Source organism: Acyrthosiphon pisum, chromosome A2 (assembly GCF_005508785.2).
Source record: "Acyrthosiphon pisum isolate AL4f chromosome A2, pea_aphid_22Mar2018_4r6ur, whole genome shotgun sequence".
Taxonomy (NCBI): domain Eukaryota; kingdom Metazoa; phylum Arthropoda; class Insecta; order Hemiptera; family Aphididae; genus Acyrthosiphon; species Acyrthosiphon pisum.
Window position 1 is genome coordinate 79,339,884 of NC_042495.1, and position 18,394 is coordinate 79,358,277.

Consider the following 18,394-nt stretch of genomic DNA (forward strand, 5'->3'; position numbering starts at 1 on the left):
CCGCGACTCTGTTCAAATTTAATAGGTGGGTCGTGTGTGCTGCAACTAACATTTTCTTGTCTCATTGTCGAAAAAGTTCGCGCCGCCACTGCTCGAGATTAATTTGTTTTTTAAATTTAAAAAGTTTATCTTAAGAAGAAACAGAGATATATATGTTAGAAAAACATTGCTGGAACTTGGCCTGGCGCACTATACCGTGCGCTCAGATATATTGGTATCCTACGATGAATTATCGACCCGACGTCTAGCGGCTATAAGTGAAGAGAAAAATAGTATTTTCCAAAAACCCAATCACACGACATTCGAAATAATTTACGAAAAATAAAACAAATATAATATGTATTTATTGTAGGATATAATATAACAATGACATTTTAGAGAAAATAAAGTGTACCTATTAAATTCCTGATAATTTAAACAACATATAGGTACATAATATATAATATACAGCCATATTATGTAATATTAACCAATAAATATTAGCATGTTCCTGTATATATAGTGTATATTATATTATTTATATGAAAAATAACGTGAAAAAAAATCGAAACAACTAAGTTAGGGCAACCTACGCCTTACCTACCGAGCCAGTTTATGTTGCCAACAACGGTCAAAACTTCAACACTTGAGCTATGTGTCTTAAACGGATATATTCGATATAATATATCGATTTAGGTATATGTATAATGTATATGTATAATTCGATGTATCTACACACTGTTTAAACTTTAATTGGGGTTTATTCAATGATCTGACAGTTATTATTATTATTATTACATTATTATAATGTATGTTTGAATAATACATTTATTTAAATCAAGCTTGTTGTGTTTACGTTAAGCAATATACCTACTTACGTTATTAGGGACCAAGCATGAAACAATATGTCTATAATAATATAATGCAATATTTATTGAATCAAAAACAAAACAAAAAAATTGTGCACTCATGCATTGGAACGAAGACCGACTCACAGAGAAAATGTAGAAAATGCGAAACATTTGAAAACCAACCGACCACCACTGCGGCGAAGGTACGCGATTGGACACGCTAAGGAATTGACGGGAACGGACCAGGCGGACTGTAAAAACGGAGCGGTGCTTAATTTTTTACGCCACGGTTTTACCGTTTCGGCGTTTATAGTTGGTTATAACTTATAAAGGAAATATAAAATATTTTCCGTTTTTCAAGTACTTAATTTCTATCCACCATATTATACCTTAATTGATCATATTAATCCATACTAAAATCTTTTTATGTTTGAACAAAAATTGTTTAGTTTTCACAATTCAAGGGTTGAAGTGGAAATGTTACCAACGATTATAATATGAAGCGATATTTGCCTAAAAAGTGGGTAAGTGGATGTCGCTCTGCTGTACAGTAGGTTACAAGTGAGTCACTGTAATGGATGGTGTTAAATTTGAATTCAATGATATAATATCATAATATAAGAAAAACAATTCAGAGCGAAAACAGTCAGTCAGCCTATGATATTACTAAGTACCTATACAGTGTGTTCACGCTAAGAGGTACCACTAAATATTTCGGTTCTATGACCTTGTATTGAAATGGGGTTTTCACTGAATGACAAATAATACTTAAATACACATTTTTAGATAAATTTCAAATTTTTAACACTTTCGATACGCGCATGCGCGATACAACTTACTTTTTTTTAAATGGTAACACCAACTTTTTTTTACATATTCGGATAGAGTATTATTTTTTAAACAATTTATGTATAAAAAATTTTTTTCTAATTACAAAATTTACATATGCAATTTGACGATGAAATTTAATATTTACCAGGAATAAATGTATAACGAACAAGAATTATAGTTATTTATTACTATCTTAATTACTGGCAAATGTTGTCAAAGTTATTTTTACTATTTTATCTGTATGCAAACAGGTATTTAACAATATTGGATATCAATAAGAAAGAATAAGTTGAATTTAGTTTAGATTTCGTCAAAAAAAATATTAAATTTCATCATTAAATTGCATATGTAAATTTTGTAATTAGAAAAAATTTTTTTATACATAAATTGTTTAAAAAATAATACTCTATCCGAATATGTAAAAAAAAGTTGGTGTTACCATTAAAAAAAAAGTAAGTTGTATCGCGCATGCGCGTATCGAAAGTGTTAAAAATCTGAAATTTATCTAAAAATGTGTATTTAAGTATTATTTGTCATTCAGTGAAAACCCCATTTCAATACAAGGTCATAGAACCGAAATATTTAGTGGTACCTCTTAGCGTGAACACACTGTATTTGATGATATTAAGGTGAATAAAGTAATTTATGTATAACCTATTTACGTGGAATTTTGTTTTTAATTTTCAATCCTTAGCTATAAAAGTAGACCATTTTATAAATTTTTAACTACAAAATAACTAATAAATTTTAAATTGATAAAATTTGTCATTACTGAAAATGTCCGTAAACAGCTAAAAAAGAGTCAAATTATTTTCAAAATTGTATGATGTACTGAAAATGCTAATATAAACATTCAGTCAAAATTGCATGAACCTACGATCATTTGTCTAAGAATTGCACCAAAAACCAAAATCTATTTTTTTCGAAAACAGATTTTGCGTAACAATTTCCGTTTTCCTTAATTTGTCTTTTGTTTTCCACGGCGCTTTTGAAAACTACTGAGAAATTTTTACTTTTGACACCCTAAAGAACGAACTAGATTCACTTTCCTATCAGAAATATACTGTTGAAGAAAATCTAAGGGTTTTTACTGTCTTAAAAGGTGATGAGACACAAAAATTAAAAAGTTAAAAACATTAAAAAAAACACACAACATTCTAAAATCGATACATTCATCTCTCCGCTCAGAATCGAAAATTTTTGATTTAACTCATGCAAGTATTAATACTATAAGGAATAAAAAATGGAAATTCTAATTTATAATTCAATATATATGAATGAAATCACCAATTTTTTTTTTGAAAACCCATAGTGTTGCCTGATATGCAAGATATTTCAATTATATGATTACATTGATTTTTTTATATTATTTTAGTTTTACTTAAAATGATAAATTTTTAATGTTATTTCAATTTTGTGTGCTGTATTACTGCATGATCTGATACAACCAAAAACTTGAAGCGGATCTAGTAGGTGTCAAGGTTCCATTCTTTTATTGCTTGAATACTGTATAGTCCTATAGAATTAAGTATAATATAAAATAGAAATAATAATAATTTGTAGTATATAGTTTATTATTAAAGTAGGTACTAACCTAACCTTTTACTCATCAACTAATCAATTTAGCAGTCATATAAAATAACTAGGTACATTTTTTGTATTTATTGTATCAAAACAATAAATATTCAATCTATGAAAAGTAAATAATAATGAATAACATAACAGATTAAACAGGAATAATTTGAATTTTGAAAATTAAAATTTACACGCACAATAATAAATTGGACAACTAAAGGAAAATATAAAATAACAAATAAAAATAAATAAACCACAAATTGTATTGTAAATATTTAACACACTAGGTATATTTTAGACAATTATGCATCAGTCAAAGCTGCAACTCCTGGTAAGACTTTTCCTAAAAAAAAAAAATAAAAATTTTGAATCAAATTATTATATGTATAATTCTTCTTTAATTTTATTATGTTAACCTTAAACACTCATTATTTTGGAAAACATTAAAGTTTATGAAAATATTTTTAATACATAATTTGAAATCATAACAAACAACAATTTTTAATGGAAAAGCTACTTAAAACTTTTTTTTTATGATTTTTTTCTTTTGAATAATAGTATATACTTTTAAATTCATATTCATAAATAATTACATTTTTATACATCTAAATTCGCAAAAAAATTATTTTACTTGGAATAAGAAATTAAAAAAGTAAAACTTGACTTATGTGTTTCATACTTAGAATAATATTTAAATTTAATACTTAAAAATATAAATAGGCATATTATATCCAGTTTTGTATATTTTTAATATGTTTAACAAAACTTACCTTCAAGTAGTTCAAGACTTGCACCACCACCGGTGCTCACATGGCTTATTTGACTCTCTGTACCCCATTTAGCTGCACATGTAGCAGTATCACCCCCACCAATTATAGTGACAGTTCCATTTTTAGTTGCCTTAACAACATCATCCATTAAGGCTTTAGTGCCATAAGCAAATTTATCAAACTCAAAAACACCAGCAGGCCTATTAAAAAAAATTAATTTATATATATATTATATTCTTGTACAAAAATTGATGTTCATTATTATATTTTTTATTAAATGCATATCGCATATGCAAAAATTTAAATAATTATTAATCAGTTTGTTAACTTAAAATGTAATTTTTTACCACGGTTGTAGATATACTGGTTGCACAACTCTATAAAATAAATGGACCCTCTCATAATTTTGTTATCATAGAATGAAGAACTAATGAGCGCTCCTCGTGGGATATTTTTGAAACATTAATCATATTAAGCCATGGCCTATTCAAGAGTTGGCCGCTAGGGTTCACCACAATCTAATTCTACGGGGAGCCTTATTACATTGTTCTGTGCATTATCGCAAAACATATTGAACGGTCCATGTGTTATAAGCAATTTAATATAGGAGTTGTGTAACAAGTATATCTTAAACCGTGCTTTTTACTAAATCGTTAATTCCTTACCCATTCCATACAATGACCTTAGCACGAGCAATTGGTTCAGAAAATAATTTCCTAGATTCTGGTCCGCAGTCCAAACCCATCCAACCATCAGGAACTCCTTCTTCAACAGTTGCCGAGCTAGTATTAGCATTTTCATCAAATTTATCAGCAGTGACAAAATCAACTGGCAAGTGAATTTTAACATTGCGAGCAGTAGCTTTTTCTAATAATTTTCCAACAATTTTTGCTCCAGCTTCATCAAATAAAGAATCCCCAATCTAAAATACATTTTTTGATTATCATTATAAGATATCTTTAATACTTAATTTGTATTATTTATTTAACTTACTTTCATGCCCTTCGACTCTTTCAAGAAAGTATAAGCCATACCTCCTCCAATAATCATTTCATCAACTTTATCTAAAAGATTTTCAATAAGTTGAATCTTATCAGCAACTTTAGCTCCTCCCAAGATAGCTAAGAAAGGCCTATAACAAAGATATAAATTAATTTTATTATAAATTACATCAAACAATTTAATTTGTCCATTAAACTACATTTAAGTCTAAAATCAATATTAACAATAAGTAATAATATCAATATACTTTTTAATTTATTATTTGAGGTATTTTAAAATTATCAAACAAATTATTTTTATATGTAAATCTAAATTTATCATCTCAAATGTGTTTATATCATTATTTATAATGTATAATAAACGAGAATCAAAATAAAAACATTAAAACCGTTAGGTTATGTGAAAAATATAAAAATTTAAATAATAACATAGTACCAAATTATTTTCAATTTTAAAATTAAGTTATAATAATAAAATACATATCTATTGAAAAATTACCATAACCTACTCTGTATATCTACATGATGTTAACATAATATATTATGATTTAATATTACATAAATTAATAATTATGAAAACCTATTAAAATTGATTTGATTAAATGATAAGTTTGTTTGCAAATATTTTGTATCGAATGGTAAATAGTTTTACAATACAATTATTTAGATCAGTACATGCACATCTATTTACATTCATTTAATTTAAAATTATATTTTGGTGGCGGGGAAGAAAAATTTAATTTAATACCTTTCAGGATTATCCAAAGCCTTAGCGAAATAAGTGAGCTCTTTGTTCAACAAAATTCCGGCAGCACGCTTTTCAAAACCTTCACCCATCATAGAGCTATGAGCTCTGTGTGCAGTACCAAAAGCATCATTGACATACACATCTCCTAATTTCTGTAATGACTCTCTGAATTTTTTCACATCTTCTTTGTCGGCCTTAGTTTTTTCCCCAGCAGCATTTACACCTTTTCCTTCTTCTTCAATATGGAATCGAAGATTCTCTAAAAGAAATATTGAACCAGGAGCTGGATCTGCACAAGCTTTTTCTACTTCTGGTCCAACACAGTCAGCCAAAAATGTAACATTCCTAAAATAATACGTATAATGTGTAGTTATTTAAAAATATAATCAATAAATAATTATTTACTTTTTACTTTCATTTATTTGATCAAAACAATCTTTCATAATTGAGGATAAGGATTTGTTTCTATAAGGAATGAAGGAAAATGAAGAGTTAAAGACAACACAATTTTATAAGGATTTATTATAAGTCATAACTTATAACTAATATATCTCATATTTATATTTATCTAAGTAATCTAGGTATATACCCGTATTATGTTATATATGTTATATTATAATATATTGTTTAAAAGTTTAATTATTTTATTTTGAGTATTTAACCATTTTATAGAAATGATAGTTAAATAAAATATATTGACTTTATAGCTTATTTTCAATATTGGTAGATATTTGTTTTAAAAAAACACTATAATAAAATAAAGACAATGGTTTACTTATTAAGGAGTTTCTGGAGCTCCTCGGCAACTGGTTTCATAGAATACTTTGAATTTGGTAACCCATCTGGACGTCCAAGATGGGACATGAGAACTAAAGATTTAGCACCATTTTCAAGGACATAATTGATGCTGTCTAATGCAGCAACAATACGTTGGTTGTTGGTTATTTTTCCATCTTTTAACGGAACATTAAAATCAACTCTGAAATTATAAAATAAAAATTATTATTACTAGGTATAATCCATAAAAAGCCTTAAAAACTATAAATTATAGGTACCTATGTGATGTTTCAGTCTTACAAATGTACAGCATAACAAATTTAAGTTAAGAGGTTTCAATTTTGTGTGATAACTAATTACCTTTTAATAGAATGAATTGACATATTATCAAGCTTAAAGGTAAGAACATTATTTGTATTTTTTTATGATATTTTTAAAATACTTGCTTAAAGATTTAAATATTGTAAAAAAAACCATGAAAAACACAGATAATGTTCTTAGTTTTAAGTTTGATCATATGTCAATTCACTCTTATATTGGAATTGCCCACTGCTGAACACAAATTTGGTATGTTTGTAAGACTTAGACAATACATATGGGTGTGGCATCCTCTGAATACTAACCTAATTATTTTTTGGTGATTTTTTACTTAATGATTATATTTATTGTATATTTAAGCCTTAAGGAATTAAGATAACCAATTAGTTACATTTCACTATGTAACCTACATAACTAATATACCAAATCAATGAACATTAAAGGTGGATCCATATGTAATGAATGTTTGCTACATAAACATGATGAATTCGCTTAAAAATAAACACAATTCATTTCTTACGTACATTTGCTACATGTGAAACCACTTTCATGGTTTGTTTATGTTATTAAGGGTCGTTCTTACAATATCTGGTAAAGTATCGATTAACGCTAATCGACTGATAACAGATTTTATTAGTGGCAGAATTCAGCCGGTTAAGTGTCGGTTAACCTTAACCAGACATTGTAAGAACGGCCCTAAATTGATTAACAAATCACTAATTGCAAATATAAGTTAGAGAATTTGAATCATTTCCAAAAAAATTAATTTAACAATTTTGTATGATTATTTAAGTATTGACAGATTTAAATATATAATTTGATTGAAATTTACAATATTTTATAATATTGGAATGTGGCCTTGATATTGGTACTTTGAATTTATTATGAATATAAACTGGTGATATTTTTTTTAAAACACTAATTAGTGACTACTTGCATAAAATGTTTACACAGTAATGAATAGTTATTAGTTCTAAATGTTTGAAACTAAACAATTATAGGTAATTATTATAAATTAGGTACCTACAGAATAATGCACCTTATTATAAATAAAACAAAACTATTTGCAAATAAGTTTGCAAAATTTGGTTTAATCAAAATTTGATTACATGATTTCTAGAAACAACCTCATGCTTAGCTATACCCATTTTTAAAACACAGAATAAACAATTTCAGTTTTTTCAGTATTTTATTAAATTCTATAACATAAAAAATAACAACAACCTTTAAGTTGTTTATATTATATTTAGAATTCTTTTATTTTTTTATTTTTTTAATAAATATTTAGGTAAATTACTTGATACAATAATTATTATTCAACAAATGTTCACATTATCAAAAATAAGTTAGAAATAAAAATACTAAATCAAGCTATATTGAGGAAGATTGGATACCATACCACAAAGATAAATCTTAAAATAAAAATTAACTATACCGATAACAAATAAAATTTTTGGAATAATTATTGTTGCTAAAAGCTAAAAATACCGTCTACTGGAAATTATTTTAATAGATGTGGATTAGCTAGGTAGGTATTTAATAAGTATTAACAGTTATAATTTGGGGGTAGATAAACATTAGTATGTTACATCCATATTTGGTTAAGTTATATATTTATACGGTAAGGTTACCTAGACCAGACTTCGACCTATGCTGGTATACTGTTTTTAATTTTCATCACTAATATTTAATAGCCTTATGAGAAATAAATAATAATTTAATTATAATGTTATATTATTGAATATTTTTTTTAAGTAGCCTCCCATCTGTTTAAGTTAGAGAGAGCGACATCCAAAAACAAACAGAATTAAAAAGGATTCTAATTTCAAATAAATAATGACAAACTACAAGAAATAATATAATAGATGGGTATTAGGTATTTGACCTTTCATATCAAAACTCGATAATATCAGGCATAAGGCATGGTTTCAGACTATGACTCCAAAAGTTGACTTGTTTTCAACATCAACGAACAAGTACCTACCTACATAGATATTGGATATACCTAACAAATTATATTTACCTGATCAAAACTCGTTTGTTTGCGACTTCTAAACTCTTGATGCTTAATTTGTTAAGTGCCATTGTTAGTTGTATGAGAAACGATCCAATTATGAGTGAAAAATGTTGAATGCGAGCAAACGAGGTACTCGAAAGGCGAGTAAAGAGACAACAAGTAAGTGAAGTCAACAAATGAAGTAGATTGAAAAGTACTCAACTGCTGTCGGCTAAATCTAAATTCTAAACGGGATGAAAGCTTATAATCGATTTATTTTTCTTATCATTTGCCCTTGACAAACCGTGACGGACAATCGCGAATTACTCGTCTTCGTACCTAACGCAACAGAATAAATTCCTACGAGGAAGTAGGTAAATCGAATGTTTTTTTGTTTTTTACAAAACCTTTCTCGAACGGCCGAACACTCGAATATCAATATTGATATTACTTTCAAATAGTCTGTTATTGAGTTATTTCTATTTTCTACCGGTTGTCCAGTAGTAATATCGATAGTTCGTCTACGATACGCCCGATAGCACTGAGTGCTAAAATCGATTGTGCTTACACATCGTAATTATTTAATATTTTAACTACTTAACTTTTCTTAAACTTTAATCAAATCAAATCAAGTATTTTATAATATTGTTAAAAATGACTCAGATTTAAATTAGTTACTATGGTCTATGATTTAAACTTTAAAGACAAACGATTAGAAATCCAGACTCAGAAGTCAGAAATGATCTAAAATTAAATCACCAATAGATGGCAGTAGGTATGATGGGTGCCCATAGATAACAAATCGAATTGAAATTTGAAAGTTCATCGACAGCACTCATAGAGTAATACTCTATGACAGCACTACAGCAGTAAGTTGAGCAGTGAGCACTGAGCGGTACAGCATTACAGCCATTAACACCATATTACCGTAAATAACCCTCAAGTATAAATTATTGCATTGACTTTTTCTGAGTATTTCAGATTTTATCTGTTTGTTTCATTAATTAATTATAGAGTTTTCAGATGCTCCATAAACTGCTCGTATTTGTTAAGTCATATTGTTCTGTTTACAGCTCAATCAAATTTCACAAACCTTTATTTGCGCTCGAAGTCCAACGGAACAATTTTTTCAATTCAAAATACTCCTCAAATACTTGCATAGAAATGGCCACAAAAACTGCTTTATTCATTGTAGCAGAAGGCAGCGAAGAGCTTGAATTAGTGGCACCTGTGGACATCCTACGCCGTGCTAATGTAATATTCTTTAAATAATTTAAAATGTTCGCTAGTTATAAAAATTATTTATTTTATTTTTAATTTGTGAATGAACAAATGAACAATTTGTAATTAATAGCTATTTTGAAGAATTTAAAATTTTTTGTTTTTAAATTTATATATAGGTTGGTTCTATGAAGCATTAATATGTATAAAGTTATAAAATAACTTGTCCTGACTGACTGACATCATTGCCTAGCCACAGGGGGCCTAAAGGCCGCCCCCCTCCCCCCACAAACTGTATTTATAAAGGCTCTGTCAAACAGAAATCGTTATTATAACATCGCGTGATTCTATAATTTGTTACAACATCCCGTTATTTACGCGTGTGAAAGCACCATGCCGATGATCCATTTACCGTTTTAATGCGCGTTCTGTTTGACAAAGCCTTAAACAATTTTATACTGTTAAAAACATAATTACTAAAAAAAATCATCGAAATTGTCTGAAAATTATGACTTGCGAAGTGCTAAATTTGCGACTTCCAGTTGCCCATCTAGCTAGGTAATAGGTATACTGACACATATTTGTCTGTGAACCGAGGTACACTCAAACTTATATATACCTATATAGCATATTATAGCGTATATACTATACAGGATTTATCCCAAAAAAAAATTGCACACGGGCCAAGTTAGGTTACTCAGCTAGTATTACATAAATTTACAATTTAATTATTTTGGACAATGGAACTTGGTCATGGAAACCAATAATACAACATAATATAATCTTTTTTTAATATATTTTTCAGTTGTCTTATGTATTATATATTTTTCTTGTTATAAAGGTGACTGTTACAATTGCTGATTTAGCTGATTCTGAATATGTTAAGACTAAATCGAATCTACTGATTAAAACTGATGCAAAGTTAAAAGATGTAAAAAATAACAAATTTGATGCTGTTGTTATACCCGGTGGACCATCGCACAAGGTTTTATCTTCAGTAAGTTTTTAGTTTATATTTTTCTTGTGGTTTTAATCTAATTAAAATATTAATTCTTATTAAAAAAAATAACTGGGGCAACACTAGTTAACGCAAATAATTGTACTGTAGAAATATTTACTATCTTTAAATGTACGTTATATTACGATACTAAAAGACAGTTAAAGCATAAAGGCAGGTCATTTTTTCGTGCATTTAGACCAATTAGCAGGAGAGAAATTTACCCAGTACCAAAAACCTTGATTTTAATTTTGAAAATATATTTTAATTATTTATTCTTTTTTCTAGATTATATAGAAAATTGATTTTTGATTTTTTTTTTTTTTTTTCTTATAACACTAAAGTAAAGATGAATTTTGAAAAAAAAAGAAAATTTAGTTGGTACTACTATACTAATTAAACAATACAAAAGAATTGAAAATCCTTTTCCTAAATAACCTATAAAATAGAATAAGGAATTCAAATATGTTATCAAAATTAAAATATTGGGCTTTTGGTACTAGGTGAATTTTTCTTCCTTTTTTTGTTACTCATGTTGAAACTTTTTTGATCGCAAAACTTAGAGATGTGCGACTGCGCATATGTAGATGTATGTTACTGTTACTGATTTTCAAGAATTTTAGCAGTAAGTTTATCTTTAATTACATAAAGCGTTTGGGGAATACAAGAACACTAATGATCAGTAACTACACACACGGTCACACATAATTCATGATGGATATAGAATATTGCCTAAATCCTAATCTCTTAAAAATGGTTCTCTTTCTTAATCATATTTCCTAAGTGGTTTTAATATTAAAATTACAAGTATAGGGACTTGAAAAAGACTATTTCTATCTTTATTTCATAGACATTTTCTATATTATAGTTCATAATATAAGCATCAAGGAAATTTGTATCTCTGTAGTCTTACTCAGTGTTGTGTATTCCAAAACATTTTTATTAATATACATTTTATATTTTCAGGCTGATGTAGTTGGACAAATTTTGCTTGAACATGAAAAATGTGGTAAAGTCATAGCTGCCATTTGTGCTGGTAAGGGTCTAAAAAATGCTTAAAATTATATTTGATACTTCTGTACATATTATCATTTGTGTATAATAAATTACTAATAAGTAATAACCATAATATTTACAGCCCCATTTGTGTTATTCAAACATGGAATTGCTAAAGGAAAATCATTGACTTCTTATCCAACTGTGAAGAGTGACATTGAGGGTTTTTACCAATACAAAGAAGATAGTACAGTAGTTGATGGTAAAATTAAAATACTTCATTCAGCCTTATAATTGTTTAGTTTAATGCCAGCCCTCTCATAAAAAATATAATTTTAATAGTGAATTATTTTTAATAAATTATCATTTATTCGCCAAACTAAAGTAAGAAAAAAATTTTTGGTTTCAAATTTTTGATATTCTCATACAACATAATGCTTTAAACACAATCAATGGCCAAATCTTTATCAACTATCATAGGAATATACCAGATAGTTGCTTAGTCTTAATTTCTTAGTTGTTACAAAAATGAGAAGTGCTGTTATAATTTTTAACTTCGTAATACTGTTATCAAATTATTTTTTAATCTATAAAATTTCCAATATTGTTGTAAAAATACAAATGTGATAATTGTTTTAATTTTCAAAACATTAAATTTTTAAAAATTATGAATACTTCCCTGAAAATGTATCAATAACTAGGTATTAATTAATACTCTCTATGACTAGTACGACCTATTGTTATTATCAGTCCTGCAAGTAATTAAGTAAAAGTATTCAAATACTTTTTTAAGTATTGAATAACTTTTTAAATACTTTCAGTATGAAGTATTTTGAATGGTATTTTAAATACTTTTTGGTATTGAATACTTTGGTTTTTTATTTCGAACATTTTATTTTTATTCGAAATAATTGGTTGAAAAAATATTATTGTCAACTACAATAATAGAATAATAGTTTTATTTAATATTCTGTATTTCTGTGTTAGCCGAAGCCCAAAGGTTTGTGAAAACTAGATTTCTAAAAAAAGTTATTGAATAACAATATTCCCTTTAAAACTATTAGATAACTATTAGATTACCTACTACCTATGTGTTTATATTACGATAATTAGAAACCCACTTTAAAAACCAAAAGTATTTGAGTAGTATCTTAAATACTTTAAAAAAAAATTTATTTGAGTATTTACTGAAGTACTTTTTAAAAGTATTCTTTACAGGACTGGTTATTATTTAGCTATATATTTGATAAATTATTAGTTAAAACTACTTTTGATCGGTATAGGAAAAAACATCCTTTAAGGTGTCTGATCCAATGCATTTTGTTTTTAGTAAAAAAACTTCCTCACAGGAAAACTTCACACAACGTGAAATAATTAGATTTCAGTAAATTTTCTTTTATTTGTAAATGAATAATTTATATAGATTGCATTAGATTCTTATTTTTAGAAGATATAATTAGCTTATTAATCTCAAATTGTTGATTATTTTGAAATGTATTTTTCTGGCTCTATATAAAGTAAATTTATAAATGTGATTCCCATACACCTGAATAAAGTGTTTCTCTTTTAGTGACATACTCAGGAATTTTCTTTATGGAAGAGGTGATAATAAAATATTATAAAACCATATAGAGGTAGTTTTACAGATCAGTATACTACATGAAAATTATTATTGATTATAATTATAATTGAATTTATAGAATAATTGAATAATTTAAAATTTTCTTAAAATTTTGGGAGGACTTCAACTTTCAGACAACAACACTAACCTCTTTCAGATAAAAAAATAAATTATTAAAACCGATTTATAATATGAGGTGTGATCTTGTTTCTTAGAAAGTGATTTTTATTTTAAAAATTACATGTAGTTTTGGCTTTGCCCCTTCTTAAAAAGCCCTTTATATATATTTTAAGACATGTTACAGAAAGAAACATTATAAAATGTATAGGTATATAGTATCTCTATGCCATTCATCAATAGTTTTGAATAGTTAATTAAATTGTTATCTCGATTGAGTGTTGATTATTACTGTGCATTTGCAACAAAATAAATGTCCTTACTAAAATATTGAATATTATTAGGTATTTTATTATTGTACAATATATTTGATATTTGATGTTATGTTTTGTATTTATAAATCATTTTTAACAATTTAATTTTTTTAAGGAAATCTGGTGACCAGTCGTGGACCTGCTACAGCTGTTGAATTTGGATTAGCTCTAGTAGAAGTATTGCTTGGTAATGAAGAAAAAGTTAAAGTTGCTAAAGGCATTCTCTACCCTCTTTAAAATATGATCGTTCATCTGAAATCTGCAAAACAAGAAGAAAATACAACTCAGAAGTCTTAACAGAATTTAGAAAAAAGCCTTTTTCCCATATTCAATATTGTACAAATTTACTGTTTATATTAAGTTGATTTTTAATGAAATAAACTTTGATCCACTTATAAATTGACTGAATTTTTTTATAATCAAATTCAATTATATTTATTTGTTAGTTTGGTCACAATAAATTGCCAACAATAATTATATTTTTTGAATTAACATCCAGAGTAAAGTCTTCCCAGGGTTTGCTTTATTGTCAGATTGCAATTTTCAATTAGTGTCCTTATCGGCCGATCCCTGTTTTCTCCATGTATGCTCTACCCATTTCAGTCTTTTTAAGTAGTTTTTCAATATTTATTATTTATATTTGAAGATGTTGAATTTTTTTAATATAATTATTGTGGTGTCCGATTACTTCTGAACAATTTAGTCAAATACATCTGAGATCCGACGTCAAATGAAATCAAAATATTTTATTTTTCCGGCATAATCCACCCAGCGGCCGTTTCAGAATATTTATTTTATTTTTTATTTTTTTTTATTTTTATATTGAATTATTTTACTCAATAATAACTGACAAAAATATTCATAACTTCATAAGTAATAACGTACGTTATTCCGAGTTTTAACTGATCTGATTGAAAAAACGATTTAATAAACTCTAAATAACAGATATTTTTTTTGACAACACTCATCGACAATAAATTACTATCGAATCCCCAAGTTACAAACACCCACAATTCTTATATTCAAATAGGATTAAGGCAAAACAAATGTTATAGCTCAAGTTGTATATTAAAATTTACATTACCTAATAACTGTTAGATATATTATAAAGTAAAGTAAAAAAAAAGGTGGGTATAAGTGGATGTCGCTCTGCTGTACAGTATGTTACAAGTGGGTCACTGTATAATGGATGGTATTAAATTTGAATTCGATGATATAATAATGAGTAGGTAATAACAATTCTGAGCGGCGAGGTGATAGTTTATCAGTTTGGGCTGTGGATATTTTATATTATATTTATATTGTTAAGGCCAGTCTTTTTCTTTTAGTATAAGGTCCATGGGTTCATGGGTTGCGGGGGTCACGGGCCAGTTTTCGTGTCTCGGACTATAATATGTATAGCGGTAAACGTATAATACAAGAGTAAGGTGGGTACATGGTTAAATGCAGAGGCATTAATATATTATTCAGGTCCATCGATGTATTATTATTGTTATTATAATACATTATAATGTATCGTAGGTACCCGCCGTATGTCCGTATATACATAATAATGTTAGTACCCATTTAAAATTTATAATAAAATAATTTTATTTTTAACAAAACAACTAATTGCAATGTATCCGCATTAAATAGCATAATATTGACATAGGTATCTGCGATGAATTGTGTTAATTATAGGTATGGAATAATAATGGTCATAGTAATAATTATTTTCTTTTTTAATAAATTACATAATTGAGTAGGGACATTATGTACATAATTATTTATGGAAAAAATGTTGTGACAGTGGCGTTAAACACGGGTATCAACTGGGGAAAATTCCCCAATACTATTTAGGTACGGTTGGGTCAGGTGGGTGGGTGAGTGATAATAAGTAATCAGTCTTTAGTGGTATTTAATATTTAAATACCATCATAATTTAACAATAATGGTAAGTGTAAAGAATAGGCAACAATAATATGAGTATCAGTGCCGTAGCCAGAAAAAAATGTTGGGGGGGGGCACTTAATTTTTTTTCTCTAGCCTTTGAATTGCAAGAATATCTAATTATGACCTCTTTGTTCATAAAGTGTATCTACTAGGTACTCGTTTTATGACTAGGCACCTATATTATATTTATGTTAACAAGTATGGTACCTACATTGGCTACATTTAATATAACAATGTATTAATATTATTATAAACCATAGGTTAATGTATTCATCAATATTATTATCATTATATCAAAAAGTGTTGTAAACAAAACATTCCATGTTTGGTTAGAATATTATTAACATTTATTAACAAAAAATAAAAATACAAGACTATATTAGGGCTGTTGAAAGCTGGTAGTTTTTTCGTGCAATTAGATCAATAAGCGGAAAAAAATATACTTCCAGAAATCCAATTTTAATTTCGAAAAAAAGCATAACAATTTCTCCGCTTTTTGTGTGTTTTGTTGGAAGCGATTTTTTTTTAGCAATTCAAGAGTAAAAGTGAATTTTGAAAAAAAAAATATTACTCTGGTAATATAATACTAATTAAACAATACTACAGATCAATGATCATAAATCCATTTCCTACATAATCTAGAAAAGAGATTAAGGAATTCAAATATAGGTTTTCAAAATTAAAATAGTCAAAAGGACTTTTGGTACTGGGTGAATTTGTCTTCCACTTTTCGGGAGTTTTGTGGCACATGCGTAAGTTGAACATTTTTTTATCATAAAATATAGTGACGTGACTGCGCGTATGTACTTTACTGGGGTTCAAGAATCATAGTCGTCGTTTATCTTAAATTACATAAAGCGTTCGGGGAACTCGCACACACTAATTATCAGTCACTACACACATTAGATATAGTAGTACTAACGATGGATGTACAATATTTATATTTTCTAAATCCGACCCCTTCAAAATGGTTTACTTCGACAGCCTTAACTTTTAATTTTTATCAAACATATAATATAATATAAAACAAGCTAAAAAAATTTCGGGGGGGGGGACGTGCCCCCAGTGCCCACCCCCTGGCAACAGCACTGATGAGTACCTATATTGTAGGTCAACAGGCAGTACCTATATCGCGATTATAATGCACTATTCGAGAGTAGCTATACATTTTTTAAGTAGGCGGGTCTTACACAGTAACACCAAATATTTTTGCCCATAACATGAAATATAGATCGGCACCACTGTATACACACACTGAATAAGTACAATTAATATGTGATTTAAGGTTTTGTTACACACAAATCATATACGATCAACTGCGAAAGAAGTTTCACTTCCCCCGCGCATACTTGTAATACAAAATAGTTTTAAATTCTAAGCGGTGCGAGAAAGCTACCTAGTGGTTTTACAATGATGTTTATTATTTTTTTTTTATTTTGTCAGAAGGAGTGCTTCGATTTCAAGATGGTATACTTTAGAAAAATCATCTTTCGATTTTTTTCAATAGTTATTTAATGCCACGCGAAAAACTACCAACACAGGTTTTTACCTCCAGGAAAATCGGCCTAAAGGATTGGAAGAGAGTGTTGTCACCAGTTTGAAGCTGCACAAGTTATACACATCGTTGCCTAACATGTCGTTGCTGCCAATTTACGCTGGCGAGTCCCATCAGTCCACAACCGCTTTAATGGCGCAAGTATTTGGTGATCTCCGGGATTCGGAAAAATCGTCTGATAACTGTGAAATGCAACGATATCATGGGTTTGCAAGCTCAAAGGCTATCAAATCGGTGCCCAACATGACATTTGAAACAAATTCCGTGGGCGATCCACCAGAAGCGATCCCGTCCGTCGCTTCCGCGGAAATGCAAGTTTTGACGGATTCACCGTCGGCTGAATCGACTAACAGCGGATAAATGACACCTACTGCTGTAGGAGCTAGTGACATCGAGTTACTGTTACCCGTCTCGTCGACTTTACCACCTGTTAAGCCGGTCGATTCCGACGCCCAGCAATGAAGTTTGATAACGAACACGGAAACGTGTTAATTGGTGATGCCGAGTAGGAAAGTGGATCGACAAATACGCTGGACCACGAGACGACTGGTGGTTTACAGGACATGGTTAGCCGAGGTGGATGTGGAGATGCTGCAGCAATACGGACACGTCAGTAATTGCGGCCCGACCTAGACGTCGCACATTGTAGAGTCAGGCGAATGTTTTGTTGCGGTGTTCCCGACATAGACCGCCAAATATAGATTATACGTAAGGTTTTGTGAGAGGCTTTTAAACGTCACTGCAGTCTTTGCCCCCTCCCCTCTCTAGGAACTAGGTAAATGGTAATAAGCTACT

At 28.6% G+C, this 18,394-nt stretch overlaps 2 protein-coding genes across 6 annotated transcripts; one reads left to right on the forward strand and one right to left on the reverse strand.

Moving 5' to 3' along the window:
- Positions 1–3,217: 3,217 nt before the first annotated feature.
- On the reverse strand, positions 3,218–9,170 carry LOC100167046 (probable phosphoglycerate kinase). The gene is made up of 7 exons (XM_001944275.5): positions 8,874–9,170; positions 6,531–6,734; positions 5,756–6,100; positions 5,000–5,138; positions 4,672–4,928; positions 4,007–4,206; positions 3,218–3,579 (listed from the first exon to the last, which is right to left on the reverse strand). The coding sequence occupies exons 1-7, from the start codon at positions 8,933–8,935 to the stop codon at positions 3,539–3,541; spliced, it is 1,248 nt and encodes a 415-aa protein (XP_001944310.1). The 5' UTR covers positions 8,936–9,170; the 3' UTR covers positions 3,218–3,538.
- A 465-nt stretch (positions 9,171–9,635) lies between these two features.
- On the forward strand, positions 9,636–14,511 carry LOC100165029 (protein DJ-1-like). Of its 5 annotated transcripts, NM_001293476.1 has the most exon segments (7): positions 9,699–9,774; positions 9,920–10,100; positions 10,909–11,064; positions 12,031–12,100; positions 12,203–12,241; positions 12,244–12,322; positions 14,228–14,511. In NM_001293476.1, coding segments are annotated over 5 exon segments (387 nt in total). In that variant the 5' UTR covers positions 9,699–9,774; positions 9,920–10,010; the 3' UTR covers positions 12,276–12,322; positions 14,228–14,511.
- The last annotated feature ends 3,883 nt before the right edge of the window (positions 14,512–18,394 follow it).